The sequence below is a fragment of the Trachypithecus francoisi genome, unplaced genomic scaffold, assembly GCF_009764315.1.
Source record: "Trachypithecus francoisi isolate TF-2019V2 unplaced genomic scaffold, Tfra_2.0 Lachesis_group4, whole genome shotgun sequence".
Taxonomy (NCBI): Eukaryota; Metazoa; Chordata; class Mammalia; order Primates; family Cercopithecidae; genus Trachypithecus; species Trachypithecus francoisi.
In genome coordinates this window covers 150,313,912-150,334,562 of record NW_022681469.1, presented here as the reverse complement: position 1 = coordinate 150,334,562, position 20,651 = coordinate 150,313,912, and the positions used below count along the sequence as shown (strand labels likewise).

At 42.9% G+C, this 20,651-nt stretch overlaps 2 protein-coding genes across 2 annotated transcripts in view; both read left to right on the top strand.

Moving 5' to 3' along the window:
- The window catches only part of SEPTIN14 (septin 14), a 59,004-nt gene extending 39,243 nt beyond the window's left edge, over positions 1–19,761 (top strand). Inside the window, exons 7-9 of the mRNA XM_033192146.1 lie at positions 5,193–5,361; positions 7,066–7,198; positions 19,420–19,761. Coding sequence (XP_033048037.1) covers positions 5,193–5,361; positions 7,066–7,198; positions 19,420–19,599 — 482 coding nt within the window. The 3' untranslated portion in view covers positions 19,600–19,761. The remainder of the gene's footprint in view (positions 1–5,192; positions 5,362–7,065; positions 7,199–19,419) is intronic.
- Positions 21–786, top strand: LOC117073517 (borealin-like). Its single transcript, XM_033194530.1, has one exon. It carries the CDS (start codon positions 157–159, stop codon positions 682–684), a length of 528 nt encoding a protein of 175 aa, XP_033050421.1. The 5' UTR covers positions 21–156; the 3' UTR covers positions 685–786.
- Positions 19,762–20,651: the final 890 nt, after the last annotated feature.

Here is a 20,651-nt window from a genome sequence, read left to right as displayed (position 1 = left end):
TACTACACTCCAGCCTGGGCAACAGAGCAATACTCCGTCTCAAAAAAAAAAAGAAAAGGAAAAAAAACAAAGAACTATAAAACTTGATTTAAAATTGGAGGAGAGTTTGCCTTCCTGCCCCATCTCTGTCACTCCCTGCAGCCTCCACCAAACACCATGGCTCCTAGGAAGGGCAGTAGTTGGGTGGCCAAGACCAACTCCTTAGGGAGGTGGAAGCTCGCCTCCTTTCTTAAAGACTTCGACTGTGAAGTGGAAATACGAATCAAGTCAATTGAGTCAGAAAGGCAGAACCTCTTCAAGGAGGTGGATAAACTCTACAACATCCAGATCCTGCGGTTCCCCAAGGCACCGTGCAAAGATGAATGGCTCGACTACTTCTCCCTTGGAAGAAACAAACAGGGCTTGGAAGAGGCAGCAATATCTGACCTGGATATCACTGAAATAAACAAACTAACTGCAGAAGCTATTCAAACACCCCTGAACTCTGCTGAAACACAAAAGGTGATACAAGTAGAAGAAATGATAGTGGAAGAGGAAGAAGAAGAAAATAAACATAAGAATCTTCAAACTGCAAGAGTCAAAAGGTGTCTTCCATCCAAGAAGAGAACTCAGTCTGTACAAGGAAAAGGCAGAAGGGAAGGTCAAGCTGTGCCATCACTGTTACCACAGCTTTGGGCTGATTGAATGTGTCCATAGTAAAACCAACTCCAAGCCTGATACCCAGGTTTGACTCGAGGGTCTTCATAATCCCTGGCCTGTGCACTTCTGCCACAGGAGAGTGGATTTACAACAAAAGCTGCTCAGGTGCAGTGACTCACACCTGTAATCCCAGCACTTTGGGAGGCTGAGACGGGTGAACCACCTGAGGTCAGGAGTTTCAGACCAGCCTGACCAACATGGTGAAACCCCGTCTATACTAAAAATACAAAAATTAGCTGGGCATGGTGGTGGGTGCCAGTAATCCCAGCTACTTTGGAGGGAAGCTGAGGCAGGAGAATCGCTTGAACCCGGGAGGCGGAGGTTGCAGTGAGCCAAGATCGCGCCATTGAACTCTAGCCTGGGTGACAGAGTAAGACTCCGCCTCAAAAAACAAAAAACTTCAAAAACACCAGAAACAAAACCAAAAGAAACAATTAATAGCAGGAAGATACAACCTGGAGATTGGAAAAAATGTTTTCAACTTATACATCTGATAAGCGGCTAATGTCCCAAATATATAGTATTTTTGCTATTACTCTAACAACTCAATAGCAAGAAAACAAATAACACACGGGAAAATGGGCAAAGGATCTGAACAGGCTCTTCTCAAAAGAAGAAATACAAATGGCCAAAAGAAACATGAAAAAAAAAATAGCATCTCTAATCATCAGGAAAACACGAATTAAACATGTGATAAAGTGTCATCTCATGTCTGTTAGAATGACTATTATCAAAAAGACAAACCATCACCTGTACTGGCAAGCATATGGAGAAGAGAGAATTCTTTTTTTAAAAAATTTTTATTCTAGGTTCAGGGGTATGTGTGCAAGTTTGTTGTGTAGGTAAATTGCACGTCATGGGGGTTTGGTGTACAGATTATTTCATCACACAGATAGTAAGCATAGTACTGGCCGGACACAGTGGCTCGAGTCTGTAATCCCCGCACTTTGGCAGGCCGAGGCGAGTGGATCATCGGAGGTCAGGAGTTCAAGACTAGCCCGACCAACATGGCAAAACCCCATCTCTACTAAAAAATAACAAAAATTTGCAGGCTTTGGTGGCGCGCTCCTGTAATCCCAGCTAGTTGAGAGGCTGAAGCAGGAAATCACTTGAACCCAGGAGGCGGAGGTTGCAGTGAGCCGAGATCGCGCCATTGCACTCCAGCCTCGGCAACAGAGCAAGACTCCATCTCAAAAAAAAAAAAAAAAAAAAAAGTACTCGCTTTTTTCAGCAGCACATATACTAACAAAAAAAAAAAAAAGAAACAAAAAAAAGAAAAAAGTAAGCATAGTAGCTTTTCTGTCCTCACTCTCCTCCACCCTCCACCCTCAAGGAGGCCCCCAGCGTCTGTTGTTCCCTCTTTGTGTCCATGTGTTCTCAATATTTATCTCCTACTTACAAATGAGAGTGTGTGGTATTTGGTTTTCTGTTCCTGCATTACATCGCTTAGGATAATGGCTTCAGCTCCATTTATGTTTCTGCAAAGGACACGATCTTGTTCTTTTTTTTTAAGGCTGTGCAGTATTCCATAGTGTATATGTACATTTTTTCTATCCAGTCTACCACTGATGGGCATTTAGATTGATTCTGTGTCTTTGTTATTGTGAATAGTGCTGCGATGAACATACACGTGCCTGTGTCTTTATGATAGAACAATATATATTCCTTTGGGTATAAACCTGGTAATGGGATTGCTGGGTCAAATGGTAGTTCTGTTTTAACTTCTTTCAGAAATTGTCAGGCGGGCGCGGTGGCTCACGCCTGTAATCCCAGCACTTTGGGAGGCTAAGGAGGGCGGATCACCTGAGGTCAGGAGTTCGAAACCATTCCTGGTCAACATGGTGAAACTCCGTCTCTACTAAAAAATAACAAAAATTTGCAGGCTTTGGTGGCGCGCTCCTGTAATCCCAGCTAGTTGAGAGGCTGAAGCAGGAAATCACTTGAACCCAGGAGGCGGAGGTTGCAGTGAGCCGAGATCGCGCCATTGCACTCCAGCCTCGGCAACAGAGCAAGACTCCATCTCAAAAAAAAAAAAAAAAAAAAAAAGTACTCGCTTTTTTCAGCAGCACATATACTAACAAAAAAAAAAAAAAAAAGAAACAAAAAAAAGAAAAAAGTAAGCATAGTAGCTTTTCTGTCCTCACTCTCCTCCCACCCTCCACCCTCAAGGAGGCCCCCAGCGTCTGTTGTTCCCTCTTTGTGTCCATGTGTTCTCAATATTTATCTCCTACTTACAAATGAGAGTGTGTGGTATTTGGTTTTCTGTTCCTGCATTACATCGCTTAGGATAATGGCTTCAGCTCCATTTATGTTTCTGCAAAGGACACGATCTTGTTCTTTTTTTTTAAGGCTGTGCAGTATTCCATAGTGTATATGTACATTTTTTCTATCCAGTCTACCACTGATGGGCATTTAGATTGATTCTGTGTCTTTGTTATTGTGAATAGTGCTGCGATGAACATACACGTGCCTGTGTCTTTATGATAGAACAATATATATTCCTTTGGGTATAAACCTGGTAATGGGATTGCTGGGTCAAATGGTAGTTCTGTTTTAACTTCTTTCAGAAATTGTCAGGCCGGGCGCGGTGGCTCACGCCTGTAATCCCAGCACTTTGGGAGGCTAAGGAGGGCGGATCACCTGAGGTCAGGAGTTCGAAACCATTCCTGGTCAACATGGTGAAACTCCGTCTCTACTAAAAATACAAAAATTAGCTCGGCATGGTGGTGGATGTCTGTAATCCCAGCTACTCAAGAGGCTGAGGCCAGAGAATCACTTGAACCCAGGAGGTGGAGGTTGCAGTGAGCTGAGATCACACTGCTGCACTCCAGCCTGGGTGAGGAGCGAAACTCTGTCTCAAAAAAAAAAAAAAAATAAAAAAGAAAAAGAAAAAAAGAAATTATCAAACTACTTTTCACAATGGCTGAACTAATTTATATTCCCACCAACAGTGTATATATGTTCCCAAGAGAAAAGGGAATTCTTTTTTTTTTTTGAGATGGAGTCTCGCTCTGTAGCCCAGGCTGGAGTGCAGTGGCCTGATCTTGGCTCACTGCGAGCTCTGCCTCCCGGGATCATGCCATTCTCCTGCCTCAGCCTCCTGAGTAGCTGGGACTACAGGTGCCCACCACCCTGCCTAGCTTACTTTTTGCATTTTTAGTAGAGATGGGGTTTCACCATGTTAGCCAGGATGGTCTTGATCTCCTGACCTCATGATCTGCCCACCTCGGCCTCCCAAAGTGCTGGGATTACAGGCATGAGCCACCGTGCCCGGCTGAGGAAAGGGAATTCTTAAACATCATTGGTGGGAATTTAAGTTGGTACAGCCATTTTGGGAAACAATATGAGGATTCCTCAAAATCTAAAAATAGTATTACCGTATGATCCAGCAGTACCACTTCTGGGTATGTACCCTAGTGGAATGAAATTGATCTGTCAAAAGACATCTGCACTCACATTTTTATTTCATTCTTTCAAAATATATTAAGACTTACTTTGTGGCCTAACGTATAATCTATCCTGAAGAATGTCTTGTGTTTGTTTGAGAAAAATGTGTATTACTTTGCTGTTGGATGAAATATTCCACATATGTCCATTAGGCCTATTTGGTCCAAACTGTAGTTTAAATCTGACATTTTCTTACTGATATTCTGTCTGGATAATCTGTCCATTGCTGAAAATAGGGTATGTAAGTCCCTTACTATTATTGTAATACGGTCTATCTCCCCCTCAGGTCTACTAATATTCGCCTTATATATTTAAAAGTTGTGGTATTGGGTGCATATGTATTTACAATTGTTATTTTTTAAATGAACTGACCTCTTCATCATGATACGATGACCTTCTTCATATCATTTTACAGTTTTTGACTTAAATTCTATCTTCTGTGATAGGAATATAGCTCTCCGTGCTCTCTCTTTTAGTTTCTAATTGCATGGAATATCTTTCCATGTCTTCACTGTCAGTCTGTATGTATCATTAAAACAGCTATGTGAATTTGTTGATTGGTTTTGAATATTGACTAACAGTGTCTCCTAAATATGATATATAAATGTAATTTTATAACAAAAGTGTTTACAATTGTAAGGCTTTTTTGCTAGCAGAATTTACTCTGATAAAATTATTTACACTAGTGATGTTGTATTACATATTCTGTTAGCACTCCAAAATACCCAGAGGTAGTTTATAACTAACATAATTGTTAATAAAAACTTATAGCATATATGCATATAAAATAGTATTTCACTATTTCCTGCTTATTCTTCAGGTAATAAGTTTAAAGCAAATTTGCTAACCTATAAATAATATCTGCCTATGACTGGTATGTATAGTACAACTACACTTACATGGTTATAAGAATTATAGGTATTAATCAAATTGTTCAGTTGTATGTTATTTTAAATGTGTTTTGTATTCATGTATTCATTCATGAACACTTACTGATTGTCAGGGATTGATACTGAATGTTGTTGATTCATTTTTTTTTTAACTAGTGGAAAATGAAAATCACTGTGACTTCGTGAAGCTCCGAGATATGCTTCTTTGTACCAATATGGAAAATCTAAAAGAAAAAACCCACACTCAGCACTATGAATGTTATAGGTACCAAAAACTGCAGAAAATGGGCTTTACAGATGTGGGCCCAGACAACCAGCCAGTTAGGTGAGTAAAAATATTGCTAGCACAACCAAATAGATAATGTAGGAGTCCCCTACAAACACAAGGTACAATAATTTGGGTATAAGAATGATTATACTTCTCCCATCTTGAACCATCCTAAAGAAAACATCCTGAATGTTAGATGTTTTTATCATCTTTTGATGAAGATATAGTTAGTAGGAACAATATAATGCGAGATCTCATTTTTATGTTGAAATATGTGTATTCAATATATGTATATGCTGAAATGTGTATTGAAGAAGAAACCCAGTATTTTGTTGTATTTTTTGTATTTATATGAAATGTATCTATATTATATGAAAGAAAGGATAGGCCGAGCATGGTGGCTCACGCCTGTAATCCCAGCACTTTGGGAGGCTGAGGCGGGTGGATCATCTGAGGTCAGGAATTTGAGAGCAGCCTGGCCAATATGGTGAAACCCCATCTCTACTAAAAATACAAAAAGTAGCCGGGCGTGGTGGCACACGCCTGTATCCCAGCTACTTGGGAAGCTGAGGCAGGAGAATTGCTTGAACCCTGGAGGCAGAGGTTGCAGTGAGTCGAGATCACCTCACTGCACTCCAGCCTGGCCAACTGAGCAAGACTCCATCTAAAAAAAAAAAAAAAAAAAAAAAGGAATAGAAAAAAATGGAAAAATATTAGCAAAGTTTGACAAAAGATATCAAGAAGAGTTTGATGGAGGAACCAGCTGAAAAGCAGTAGTGCAGTGTCCTGGAAGTTAAATGAGAAAAGTTTGAGAGCAGGTTATTGCTCTAACTTGAAGAAGAACAGAGCTGGGTATGGTGGCTCCCACCTGTAATTCCCGCACTTTGGAAAACCGAGACAGGCGGATTACCTGACGTCAGGAGTTTAAGATCAGCCTGACCAACACGGTAAATCTCTGTCCCTACTAAAAATACAAAAAAAAATTAGCCAAGTGTGTTGGTGGGTACTCGTAATCCCAGCTACTTGGGAGCCTGAGGCAGGAGAATCGCTTGAACCTGGGCAGCGGAGGTTGCAGTGAGCTGAGAGCGTGCCACTGCACTCCAGCCTGGGCGATAAAGCAAGACTGTCTCAAAAAAAAAAAAAAAAAAGGAAGAAGAATAGGAGTTGTGCTGCAAAAGTATGGCACTGTAGTGTATATAATCCAGTTATAACATTCATTGTTCTTTGTAGACACCCAAAATTTAACTATCTTAAATGAATAATAATGATATTTTGAAAGACTTTTTGTTTTGTTTTAGAGGATTTTTGAAAATCGTCTCATACATTAGAGGTTTCCCTGAATTTTATTGTCAAAAGATGTGAAGAAGTATGATATGCTGGAAAGTGGTGGGGATAAGAATTCACTCATATAAGTGAAAAATTCTAGTATTCTTTACATATACGCTCTATATACTCTGATCTTAATTATTGTGCTTTGGTTTTTACATCTTATGATATGGAAATTTCCATTTTGTGCTGCTAAACGTGAGAGAATGTTGGTAAATTTCCTTATATAGGATGTAACATACAATACATATTTTTTACATGTTTATACTAGCATTTTTTATTTTTTATTTTTTATTTTTTATGATGGAGTCTTACTCTGTTTCCCAAGCTGGAGTGCAGTGGTGCGATTTTGATTCACTGCAACCTCCATCTCCTGGGTTCAAGCGATTCTCCTACCTCATTTTAATATAAGACTAAGAAAACATTTCTCTTTAGTTTTCAAGAAATCTTTGAAGCCAAAAGACAAGAGTTCTATGATCAATGTCAGAGGGAAGAAGAAGAGTTGAAACAGAGATTTACGCAGCGAGTCAAGGAGAAAGAAGCAACATTTAAAGAAGCTGAAAAAGAGGTCAGTACTGACATTTGATATAATTTGCATTAATTTTTAGATGCCCTATTAATTTGGGGGTTTTAATCTCAAGAGCTTAGTTGATGTTTTTGGAGGATACTTGCTATTTTTCAAAAAGTAGCTTTTTACCATGTAGATTTGAATATAGCCTTTATGAAATTATAGTCTGTAGTTTATTTTTCTAGAGAATTTAGATAATTTTCCATTTAAATAACCCTTAAGATAATTTTATAAAAATTATTTATTTTGTTTATAATTTAAATTTTCATGCATAAAGTTTAATTTGTGACAAACCCAAGCTATTTACTCTGAGAAGAGTCTTATACTGTCTAATGCTATTAATACACTAGAAAATTGTCTTCACTTTTATAAATAAGCAAATATTGACTAGTGCTGGCCTTGATTAATGAGAAAATTTTAAGTTGGTAAATTACGTAAATTATTTATTTATGTTATTCCATGCCATTTCTAATAAAATGGAAAAAAAGGCTATTAATATAGTTTTAATTATTTGCCACAAATACGTTTTTGGTGAAGACATATTTTTGAAACCGTAATTTCTTTCTCTCAAGTGTAGGTGGCTTTAGTTTAAGAACATTTAGTCTAATTAGGTAAATTGGAACATAAACTTCCTTTTTCATAAGAGCAAAATGGTAATTAGGTGCTATAGGCCAGATGCTTCACTCAAAGACAGTTGAATTGTAAGTAATAAAAATTCCGCCGGGTGCAGTGGCTCACACCTATAATCCCAGCACTTTGAGAGACAAAGGTGGGTGCATCCCGTAAGGTCAGCAGTTCGAGACCAGCCTGGCCAATGCAGCGAAACCCTGTCTCAACTAAAAATATAAAAATTACCCGGGCATGGTGGTGCATGCCTGTAATTCCAGCTACTCAGGAGGCTGAGGCAGGAGAATCGCTTGAACCCAGTAGGCGGAGGTTGCAGTGAGCTGAGATCACGCTGCTGCACTCCAGCCTGGGCGACAGAGTGAGACTCCGTCTCAAACAAAACAAAACAAAAAAACCATTAGCTTAGGCATAAAGGAAAAAGTTTGGATGTATACAAGGGTATGTCATGGCATCCAAGGACAAGAGACATAGCTGGATCTCATGAAGACTTAAACTGAAACTAGGAGGTGACCAGAAACCAAAAGCAACCATTTAAATTTTCTCTTTGTCTCCCACTTCACCGCCCTTAGTTATGAACCTTATTCCTGTACGTCTGCTTCTTTTTTCTTTCTTTCTGGAGATTAGTTTCTTTTCCATATTTCAACTATGTGTTCTCTTAGGGTTGATTACATATCTTGATTATTGTCAATTAATGCTTCAATAAACATGAAAGTGTAGATATCTCTTTGACATACTGATTTTCTTTCCTTTGAGTATGTAACTATTAGTGGGGTTGCTGAACCATATGGTTATTCTATTTTCAATTGTTTAATGAATACCCATATTTTTCATAATAGTTGTACTGATTTACTTTTTTATCAGCATTTTATAAAATTCTTGTAAACACTTATCTTTCTTTCTATAAAATCATTCTTGTAAACACTTATCTTTCTGTTTATCTAACAGATATGAAGTGCCATCTAATTGTGGTTTAAATTGGCATTTCTCTGATGATTAATGAGGTTGAGTATTTTTTCGTATCCCTATTTGCCTTTTATGTCTTCCTTTAAAAAATGTTCAGGTTCAGCCAAGTGCAGTGGCTCACGCCTGTAATCCCAGCGCTTTGGGAGGCTGAGGTGAGCGGATCACCTGAGGTCGGGAGTTTCAGACCAGCCTGACCAACATGGTGAAACCCCATCTCTATTAAAAATACAAAAATTAGCCAGATGTGGTGGCATACACCTGTAGTCCCAGTTAATCGGGAGGCTGAGGCAGGAGAATCACTTGAACCCAGGAGATGGACATTACAGTGAGCCCAGATCATGTCACTGCACTCTAGCCTGGGCAACAGAGTGAGACTCCATCTCAAAAAAAAAAAAAAAAAATTCAGGTTCCTTGCCCATTTTTGGAATGAGGTTGTTTTCATACTATTGAATTGTTTGAGTTATTGTATATTTGGGGCTATTGTATATTTGGGGGTTATTGTATGTCTGATAACCCCTTATCAGATGTACAGTTTGCAAATATTTTCTCACATTTTATAGTTTGAGTCTCTGTCGATTGTTTTTTTTTGGCCGTGCAGGAGCTTTTTAGTTTGATATAATTTTATTTGTCCATTTTTGCCTATGTTGTCTATGCTTTGGAGTTTGTATCCCAAAAATCATTATTCAGACCCAAGTTAAGGAACTTATCCCTAATTTTTTAAAGTAGTTGTACAGCTTTAGATCTTACAGCAGTTAAGTCTTTCATCCATTTTGAGTTGAGATTTGCATATGGTTTGAGATAAGATCTAATTTTGTTTTTCTGCATGTGGTCACATTTATTGATTTGTGTATTTGAATCATCCTTGCATTCTAAGAATAAATTCCACTTGGCCATCTGGTATTTAATGTGTGATCTAATTCAGTTTGTTAGTATTTTGTTGAGGATTTGCTAGTTGGCTCATCACAAATATTGGCCTATAATTTTTTTTTTTTCTCATAGCGTCCTCTTCTGACTCTAGTATCAGAGTAATAATGTCTTCTTCAAATGCATTTAGAAGTGTATTCTCCTGGCCGGGCGAGGTGGCTCATGCCTGTAATCCCAGAACTTTGGGAGGCCGAGGCAGGCAGATCACCTCAGGTCAGGAGTTCAAGACCAGCCTGGACAACGTGGTGAAACCCTGTCTCTACTGAAAATACAAAAATTAGCCGGGCGTGGTGGTGCACACCTGTAATCCTAGCTACTCAGGAGGCTGAGGCGGGAGAATTGCTTGAACCTAAGAGGTGAAGGTTGTAGTGAGCTGAGATCACACCACTGTACTGCACTCCAGCCTTGGAGACAGAGCGAGACTCTGTCTCAAAAAAAAAGAAGCATACTCTCCTCTTCCATTCTTTTGGGAAGACTTTTTTGTATTATTTCCATTTTATTTATCTATTTAAGACAAGATCTTGCTGTGTCACCAAGGCTGGAGTGAAATGGCGCGACCTCAGCTCATTGCAACTTCCACCTCTCAGGCTCAAGTGATCCTCCCACCTCAGCTTCTCGAATAGCTAGGACTGCAGGTATGTAGCACCATGCCTGGCTATTTTTTTGTACTTTTAGTAGCGATGGGGTCACACTATGTTGCCCAGGCTGGTCTCGAACTCCTGAGCTCAAGTGATCTGCCCGCCTCAGCCTCCTAAACTGCTGGGATTACAGGCATGAGCCACTGCACCTGGCCTATTATTTCCATTTTAAATGTTCTGTAGCTTTCCCCAGTAAAGTCACCTAGTACTGCCTTTTCTTTGGTAGCATTTTTTGTTACTGATTAAATCTCCTTACCTATTAGTAGTCTTTTCAGATTTTCAGTTTCTTCATGATCCAATCTTTGTAGATTGTGTGGTTATAGGAATTTATTCCTATAACCAAGGTTATCCAATTTCTTTTTTAGGTTATCAAATTTTGTTGGCTTATAATTTTTCGTGGTAGTCTCATGATCATTTGTGTTTCTTTGGTATCAGTGGTAATGTGTCACCTTTCATTTCTGATTTATTTGTTTGAGTTTTTTCTCTTTTTTTCTTAGTTTTTCTAAGGGTTGTTCATTTATTTATTTTTTAAAAAAACAGACTTAGTTCATTGATTTTTTTCTATTGTTTCTCTAGTCTATATCTTATTTATTTCTGCTGTGATCTTTACTTTTTTTTGCTTTTACTGACTTTGCATTTGGTTTGTTTTTCTTTTTCTCTTGAGGTGTGAAATTACATTATTTGATCTATTTCTTTTTTCTTAATATAGGCATTTATTGCAATAAACTTCACTCTTAAACTGCTTTTGCTGTATCCCGTAACTGTTGATATGTTGCTTTTTATCTTTGTGTCAAGATATGTATATTTTTTAATTTCTAATTTCTGTGGGTACATAGTAGGTATACATATTTATCGGATACATTAGATATTTTGATACAGCCATGCAATGTGTAATAATCACATCAGGGTAAATGGGATACCTATCACTTCAAGCATTTGTCCTTTGTGTTACAAGAAATCCAATGATACTCAGTTATTTTAAAAGGTACAATTAATTATTATTACATATGGTCACCCTGTTGTGCTATCAAGTACTGGGTCTTATTTATTCGTTCTAACCATATTATTATACCAATAAATATCCTCACTTCTCCCCACCCCTACCACCCTTCCCAGCCTCTGGTAATCATTATTTCATTCTCTATCTCCATGAGTTTAATTTTTTTTTTTTGAGATGAAGTCTTGCTGTGTCACCCAGGCTGGTGTGCGGCTGTGGGATCTCAGCTCACTGCAACATCTGCCTCCCGGGTTCAAGTGATTCTCCTGCGTCAGCTTCCCAAGTGGTTGGGATCACAGGCATGTGCCACCACATGCAGCTAATTTTTGTATTTTTAGTAGAGATGGAGTTTTACAATGTTGGCCAGGCTGGTATCGAAATCCTGACCTCAGGTAATCCATCTGCCTCAGCCTCCTGAAATGCTGGGATGACAGGCGTGAGCTACTGCACCCGAATGAGTTCAATTATTTTAATTTTTAGCTCCCACAAGTAAGTGAGAACATGTGAAGTTTATTGTCCTGTGCCTGGCTGATTTCTCTTAACGTAAGGTCCTCCAGTTCCATCCATGTTGTTGCAAGTGACAGGATCTCATTCTTTTTATGACTGAATGGTAGTCCACTGTGTATATGTGACATTTGTTTCATCCACTCATCTGTTGGTGGACAGTCAGGTTGCTTCCAAATTTTGGCTATTATGAATAGTGCTTCAATAATAAAATCTTTATGTTATTGATTTCTAATATTATACTATTGTGATAAAATATACATAATATGATTTCAAACTTTTAAAATTTGTTAAGAGTCATTTTGTGGCCCAATATAAGATCTGTGTTGGAGAATGTTCCTGTGCCCTTGAGAAGAATGTATTCTTCTACTGTTTGGCAAAATAATCTATCTATGCCTCTTCGGTCTATTGGGTCTATAGTTATTCACATCTACTGTTTCCCTACTTACTTTCTGTTTGGATGGATTATCTGGTGCTGAAAGTGGGATACAGTAGTCCCCTACTGTTCTTATATTGCTGTAAGTTTCTTCCTTCATTTCTGTTAATATTTGCTTTATATATTAGGTGCTCCAATGTTGTCATGTATTTGACAATTGTTACACCTCTTTATAAATTGATCTATTATTATATAGTGATCTTGTCTCTTATGACAAAATTTGACCAAAAGTCTAATTGTCTGCAATAAGTATACCTGCCCTGTCCTCTTTTGCCTATAATTTGGGTGGAATATCTTTTTCTTTTTCCTTGTTTTTTTTTTTTTTTTTTTTGAGACAGAGTCTCGCTCTATCACCTAGGCTGGAGTACAGTGGCGCGATCTCGGCTCACTGCAGCCTCCACCTCCTGGACTCAAGAGATTCTCCTGCCTCAGCCTCCTGAGTAGCTGGGATTAAACGTGCCCACTAACATGCATGGCTAATTTAAAAAAAATTTTTTTTTTATTTTTAGTAGAGATGAGGTTTCACTGTGTTAGCCAGACTGGTCTTGAACTCCTGACTCAAGAGATTCTCCTGCCTCAGCCTCCTGAGTAGCTGGGATTAAATGTGCCCACCACCATGCATGGCTAATTTTTTTTTTTTTTTTTTGTATTTTTAGTAGAGATGAGGTTTCACTGTGTTGGCCAGACTGGTCTTGAACTCCTGACCTCAAGTGATCCGTTTGCCTTGGCCTCCCAAAGTGCTGGGATTACAGGCAGGAGCCACCACGCCCAGCCATCTTTTTCTATTCGTTCACTTTTAGTCTAAGTGTGTCCTTAAGGCAAAAGTGAGTCTCTTGTAAGCCACATATTATTGAGAATTGTTTTTTTATTCATTCTGCTACTTTGTGTCTTGTGATTAGTGGGTTTAATGTATTTACTTTTAAAGTAATTTTTATAGGTAAGGACTTACTATTATCATTTTATAATTGTTTTCTGACTGTTTTGTGGTTCCTTTGTTTCTCTCTTTCTGTCTTCCTTTGTGATTTGTTGGTGTTTTTGTAGTGGTAGGCTTTGATTTTTTTTTTTTTTTTTTTTTTTGAGATGGAGTTTTGCTCTTGTTGCCCAGACTGGCATGCAATGGTGCAATCTCGGCTCACTGCAGCCTCCACTTCCCTGGTTCAAGCAGTTCTCCTGCTTCAGCCTCCCAAAGAGCTGAGATTACAGGCATGCGCCGCCATGTCTGGCTAATTTTTTTTAAATTTTTGAGATCGAGTCTTGTTCTATTGCCCAGGCTGGAGTGCAGTGGCGAAGTCTCAGCTCCCGGCAACCTCCACTTCCCCAGTTCAAAGTATTCTCCTGCCTCAGCCTCCTGAATAGTTGGGATTACAGGCACCCGACATCATTCCTGGCTACTTTTTGTATTTTTAGTAGAGATGGGATTTCACCATGTTGGCCAGGCTAGTCTTCAACTTCTGACCTCAGGTGATCCACTGCCCCAGCCTCCCAAAGTGCTGGGATTACAGGCATGAGCCTCTGGTCCTGGCCTCTAATTTTTTCTTTATATTTTGTGTATCAATTACAAAAGTATGGAATTTTGGAATTGTGGCCACCATTATATAAAAACTGTGGGAGGTAATTGTTTTGGGGTGAGTTTCTACACCAGGCCCCAACAGATCGGGCCAAACCAGTGTGAAGTCAAGTTTTTATTTTATTATTATTATTATTTGGTGTTAAACAGCTTTAATCTTGGTCATCGCGGCTTCTCGGCACAGTAATAAATACTGCACATGATCAACATGTTCTGTTCTGGGGAAGGGGGCAAGGGCAGGGGGAATCACCTTCTTAGAAAATACAACCCAAGTTGGAAGGGCAGGAAGGGGTGGGGAGAAAACCCTCCTGGTGTCTGTGGCAAAGTACAGGAGCCCCCACCCCCAAACTAACCTGAGTCCAGCCCCTCTGGGGAAAAAAGGGGTGCATGAACTCCCCCTATTCCACAGGTACTTTCTGTGGCCCAAGGCCCGCACCACACTCCAGCTTGCAGCCCTGGCAGGATCTATGTTGCCTTAAGTGAAAAGCTTTGAAAGTCACACACTCCAGGTTATGTACAGGGGCTCGGAGAAGGGAGACTGCCCCTGCGGCCCCCCAGCTGCCCCCGGCACCAGGAGGGAGCTGCAGGGGTAGGGGATATACAAAAGAGGAGCAGGCCTCATTCCGTCCTAAACTGGAAAGGATGAAATGGCTTTACCCGGGAGGAGATAACCATCTATGCTATCCCCACATACTGTCTGTGTCCTCAGAGGGTACTGTGTGTCCTGGGATCTTCTCCGGGGTCCCCCACCTACCTGTGGTAGCTGTGTGAGGGACCTGGGGGTTGGGGGCAGAGCTGGGGAGTCCCCTTTCAGCCAGGCTGTCCAGGCTGTCTGGGGCAGAAGCAGTGGTGGGGCAGCCTGGGCGGAGCCAGAATCCAAGCCGGGTGAGGTGGGGTCAGGACCCCCGTGGGGCTGGGAGTCTGGGTAGAGGCAGCTATGGTGCCAGTTGGGGGCGGTCCAGGGGGAGAAGCCTCAGCCCTGGGGGCTTCTCCGTGGGAGTGGCCACTGCATGATCTTCTGGGTACCTCACGGATCTTCAACTGCAGGTGAAACGGATGCTGGTGGTGGGTGCAGGGCCACCAGGAGCTGCTGCCTAGGTCCCAGAGGCTGGTGCTGGGGCAGGTGTAGCCTGAAGCTGCTGGGGCCGCGTGGGCAGGATGTTCTGCACACAAACCTTGGAGGGGAAGATGTATGCATAGCGGGCCTGGAGGGTGGCTGTGGCCTGGGGGACAGGAAGAAGCTGTGATCCTGGGAGAGCTGCATGACCAGGGCCCGCACTGGTCCAGCACCCGCAGTGAGGAGGACCACACCTTCTCGGACTCCGGCTCCCTGAGCCAGTCCTTGGTTTCTCTACCTGTATGGTTTCTCTACCCAGGGGGTGGGGTCCGTAGGGGGCCCTTTCTGCTGCCCTGCTCATACTCCTGGGCCTTGAATGTTCCTGGGCCCAGTGAGAAGGAGGTGGCTGCTAAAGTTGAGGAGGAAGCATCCGAGTACGTGGAGGAGGAGGACGGGGTGGGACCATAGCCTTTGCCAAGGATGCAGGTGAATCGGGGGACCCTGGGGGCTCAGGGTCCAGCAAGGGGTGGCAGGGGATAAAGGAAGAACAGATGACAGGTGCAAACACCTTCCCACCAAAGCCCTTGTTGCTCTCTGGGTCCTCCCCAGAGCTGTATGCACTCTCACTGTCGGTCACCTGCTCCTTGTACTTGAGATCAATGTCAGTGGTGCTGAAGCCATTGTAAGCAATGACATCATCACCCCTTCCCCCTCACGGATGACCATGTGCTCCTCGTCACTTGCTGTGTCCTCACTGGCCACATGCTGGGAATGAGAAGCTCAGGTGGGCAGCAGCGGGGCTGCCCACTGGCCACCAAGGCACCTCCCTCACCAGGGGCTGCCAAGGGGCCTGGAGCTCCATACTGGGTATAAGGCTTTGGGCCAGAGTCCGATGCAGCAGCAGACACCACCTGCATCAGTTCCTGTAGTGCCTGATGGTCACTTCCCCGCCGTCCAGGCTGCGTACCCCACTGTGGGAGAAGGCTTGAGGCCTAGCTCAGCCAGGTTCCCTGTGTGCAGCTGTTCTGCCCCACAGAAGCTGCTCCTTGGTATCCCAGCTCAGGAATGTCTGGGATACAACCACCAGAGGACACCCCAGGGGCAGTGGCAGTGCCCGTCTCTGACATGCTCTGCTCCTGCAAGCCCTTGTACCCTCCTGCTAGCCCCTGGCTTGTGGGCTTGGCCTCCGAGCTGGACTTCATTCGGTCCTTGTTGCAAGTGGGCCACCTTCACCTGGGAGGCCAGGTCATGGTACTTCTGCTTCTCATTGGGCCCCAGGGTGTTCCACCACTCACCCAGGATCGGCTGATGGTCCAGTTGTCCTGGTTGGGGTGACACTGGTGGGCCCCACCAGGGCCTGGTGCCACTTGCTGAAGATCATGACTGCCACTCATGGGCTACTGGATGTGATCCTTGTCCCATTTGTTGGGGCTGCGTCCATCCTTCTCAGATGAGTCCTGTTCTTTGGGCAGGGCACTGAGGGACTGGGCCTGACACCTCTGGGTGGTAGAGGCAACTGGGTGTCAGAAGACATGACAGAGAGGAAAGCATCATCATGGTCAGTCTCTGTCTCACTGTCTAGCAGGGGCTCCCCTGAGGGGCCCAGGGCTCCTTGTCTGTGGTGGGAGGTGGGCTCTTACCAGGCTCCACCACCCACGAAGTGTATGGGGGTCCAAGCCCTGGGCTTTCAGGGCAGGTGGCTCCAGGGGGCCGCCCAGGGTCAGCACTCTCTGTCCCACCTGGTGGATGCTCATGAGCAACAGCTGCCAACTCGGCAGGTTCTTTTGTCTGGTTGGAGGCCACTGAGTGGCTGGCAGGTTGCTGGGCCTCATGTGGCTGCAGGGAGGGGTCAGGAAGAGGACAGAGTACCAAGGGAACACAGCCACAGAGCGAGGTTCCACGTTCCTCTACACCAACGAGCCAAGGCCATGGGAGGCCTCTCTGGATGCATCAGGGGCCTGTGGGCTGAGTGCATGGTCTGGGCAGGGGGTTCCTGGCAGGGGCTCACACCTCCTCAGCCCCCTCCTCAGCCAAGGTGACTTGGGCCCAGAGAAGGGGGGTGGGAGGAGAGTAGGAGGCCAAGCCTCAAGTTTTTTTTTGAGATGCAGTTTGGCTCCTGTCACCCAGGCTGGAGTGCAGTGGCACAATCTCAGCGGCCACCACCACACCTGGCTAATTTTTTCTATTTTTAGTAGAGATGGGGTTTTGCCATGTTGGCCAGGCTGGTCTTGACCTCCTGACCTCAGGCGATCCACCCACCTCGGCCTCCCAAAATGGGATTACAGGCATGAACCACTGCGTACAACTTCATTCTTTTTTACTTGAAAAACTCCCTTAAGCATTTCTTTTAAGGTAGACCTAGTGGTTCTGAATTCCCTCAGCTTTGTTTGTCAAGGAAACATGTTATTTCTTCTTTCTTTCCGAAGGATAGCTTTGTCAGACATAGTATTAGTTGCTGGCAGTTTTTTTCTTTCAGCACTTTGAATGTATTATTTGATTCTCTCTTGACCTGCCAAGTTTCTTCTGAGAAATCTGCTGATAGTCTAATGAAGATTCTCTTTTTTTTTGTTTTTTTTGATTTTATTTTTGTTTTTGTTTTGAGATGGAGTCTCGCTCTGTCGCCCGGGCTGGAGTGCAGTGGCCGGATCTCAGCTCACTGCAAGCTCTGCCTCCCGGGTTCACGCCATTCTCCTGCCTCAGCCTCCCGAGTAGCTGGGACTACAGGCGCCCGCCACCTCGCCTGGCTAGTTTTTTGTATTTTTTAGTAGAGACGGGGTTTCACCATGTTAGCCAGGATGGTCTCAATCTCCCGACCTCATGATCCGCCCGTCTCGGCCTCCCAAAGTGCTGGGATTACAGGCTTGAGCCACCGCGCCCAGCCATGAAGATTCTCTTGTCTATGTCATGCCACTTTTCTCTTGCCACTTCAACATTTTAAAAAATCTTTGACTTTTGACTATTTGATAATATTGTGACTTTGTGAGTATCTGTTTGGTTTGAACCTCTTTAGGAATCTTTAGGCTTCATGGATTTGGTTGTCTAAATCTTTCCCATGATTTAGGCAGTTTTTAGCCATTCTTTCTTTAAATAAGCTTTCTTCTCCTTTCTCTACTTTACATCTCAAACTCCCATAACCTGACAGTGGTTTGCCTAATGGTATCTCATTGGCTTTCTTTTCTCTCTCTCTCTCTCTGTCTCTTTTCTGAGATGGAGTCTCTCTCTGCTGCCCAGGCTGGAGTGCATTGGTATAGTCTTGGCTCACTGCAACCTCTGCCTCCTGGGTTCAAGTGATTCTCCTGCCTCAGCCTCCCAAGTAGCTGGGACTACAGGTGTGTGCCACCACACCCAGCTACTTTTTGTATTTTTAGTAGAGATGGCGTTTCACTATGTTGGCCAGGCTGGTCTTGAACTCCTGACCTTGTGATCTGCCTGCCTTGGCCTACCAAAGTGCTGGGATTACAGGTGTGAGCCACCACGCCTGGTCTTCTTTTCTCTTTTTTATTCTTTTATTTTTTGTCCTCTGACTGGATAATTTCAGAAGATCTATATTCAATTTTACAGATGCTCTTTCCTGTTGAAGTTTACTATTGTGTTATATTGCCCAGTCTGGTCTTGAACTCCTGGGCTCAAGCGATCCTTCTGCCTTGGCCTCCCAAAGTGCTGAGATTACACGCATAAGCCACTGCATTCAGTCAGTCCCAGCACTTTGGGAAGCTGAGGTGCGAGGATCACTTGAGCTCAGGAGTTTGAGACCAGCCTGGGCAACATAGTGAGACCTTGTCTCTCTCTATTTTTTTTTTTTTTTGAGACGGAGTCTCGCTCTGTCACCCAGGCTGGAGTGCTGTGGCCGGATCTCAGCTCACTGCAAGCTCCGCCTCCCGGGTTCACGCCATTCTCCTGCCTCAGCCTCCCGAGTAGCTGGGACTACAGGCGCCGCCACCTCGCCTGGCTAGTTTTTTGTAGATTTTAGTAGAGACAGGGTTTCACTGTGTTAGCCAGGATGGTCTTGATCTCCTGATCTCGTGATCTGCCCGTCTCCTTGTCTCTATATTAAAAAAAAAAAAAAAGAAAGAAAGTATTTGGGAGGCCAAAGCAGGAGGATCACCTGAGGTCAGGAGCTCAAGATCAGCCTGGCCAACATGGCGAAACCCCGTCTCTACTAAAAGTACAAAAATTAGCCGGGCATGGTGGTGCCTGCCTGTAGTCCCAGCTTCTCGGGAGGCTGAGGCAGGAGAATCACTGGAACCAGGAAATGGAGGTTGCAGTGAGCCAAGATTGTGCCACGGTACTCCAGCCCGGGCAACAGAGTGAGACTCCATCTCAAAAAAGGAAAAAAGAAAGAAAAGAAAAATTGCATATCTGAGTGTTTACTCCTGAGTTTTTGAGATTGTTATTAAGATCATGCTCTACTCTGATGATTTGGGTTTGTTTGATCAGAAAAAAGCATGTTCTTCTGGGTGCTCAGCCACACTGTACTTTGGTGTCACAACTGCACATTGGTTTCACAGCTGCAGGACAAGTTCGAGCATCTTAAAATGATTCAACAGGAGGAGATAAGGAAGCTCGAGGAAGAGAAAAAACAACTGGAAGGAGAAATCATAGATTTTTATAAAATGAAAGCTGCCTCTGAAGCACTGCAGACTCAGCTGAGTACCGATACAAAGAAAGACAAACATCGTAAGAAATAATAGTTTCTCTTACTATTCTGTTTGAGAGCCTTATCCATTTTAAAAATTGGCTTGCTTATTGTATATTTTCCCCAACTAAAGTGTGAACTCCTAGCAGGGCGTGGTGGCTCATGCCTATAATCCCAGCACTTTAGGAGGCTGACGCAGGTGGACCACCCGAGGTCAGGAGTTCAAGACCAGCCTGACCAAAATGATGAAACCCTGTCTCTACTAAAAACACAAAAATTATCTGGGCGTGGTAACTGGTACCTGTAATCCCAGCTACTTGGGAGGCTGAGGCAGGAGAATCACTTGAACCCCGGAGGTGGAGGTTGCAGTGAGCCAAGAACTCACCATTGGACTCTAGCCTGGGTGACAAGGGCAAAACTCCATCTCAAAAAAAAAAAAAAAAAAGTGTGAACTCCCAGAAGGCAGGTCCTGTGTCCACCTTTTTAGATTCTGTATCTTGGCACTCAGGACACAGACTAACACGAAGATGATAGTCAATCAATATTTGCCAAAATGAAAAAACAAAAGAAACATGTAACATCGTGTAAAAGGAGCTGGTTAGGTGGAGAAATTTCTTTACCATAGTCCTGCTTGTGGATCCAGTAGTGACTTACATTTTATATCCAAATAGAAGCTGGAGGCTTTGTTGGGGACTCACAGGCATAAAATATTAAGTTATACAAATCTAATTAATAGGCCTATTTTCCTTTTTAAATTCTACCAATAATTTCTTGATAGTTTTTACGATAAACAGTTGGATTTTGATGAGAACTCCCATGCTTTTGTGTCAAGACTTAAAACTGATATTAGAATAAAGAATTCAAAGGCTAGAGAAAGTCAGAGCACAGTGAGAAGCCATGAGTTGCATCTGAATGATAATATTATGTCTTACAGATTTGGAGTATATGCTGAAGTTATCAAAGTTGTAGAAAATAAGGCCAGGTGAGGTGGCTCACACCTGTAATCCCAGCACTTTGGGAGGTGGAGGTGGGCAGATCACTTGAGGTCAGGAGTTTAAGACCAGCCCAGCCAACATGGCGAAACCCCATCTCTACTAAAGTTAG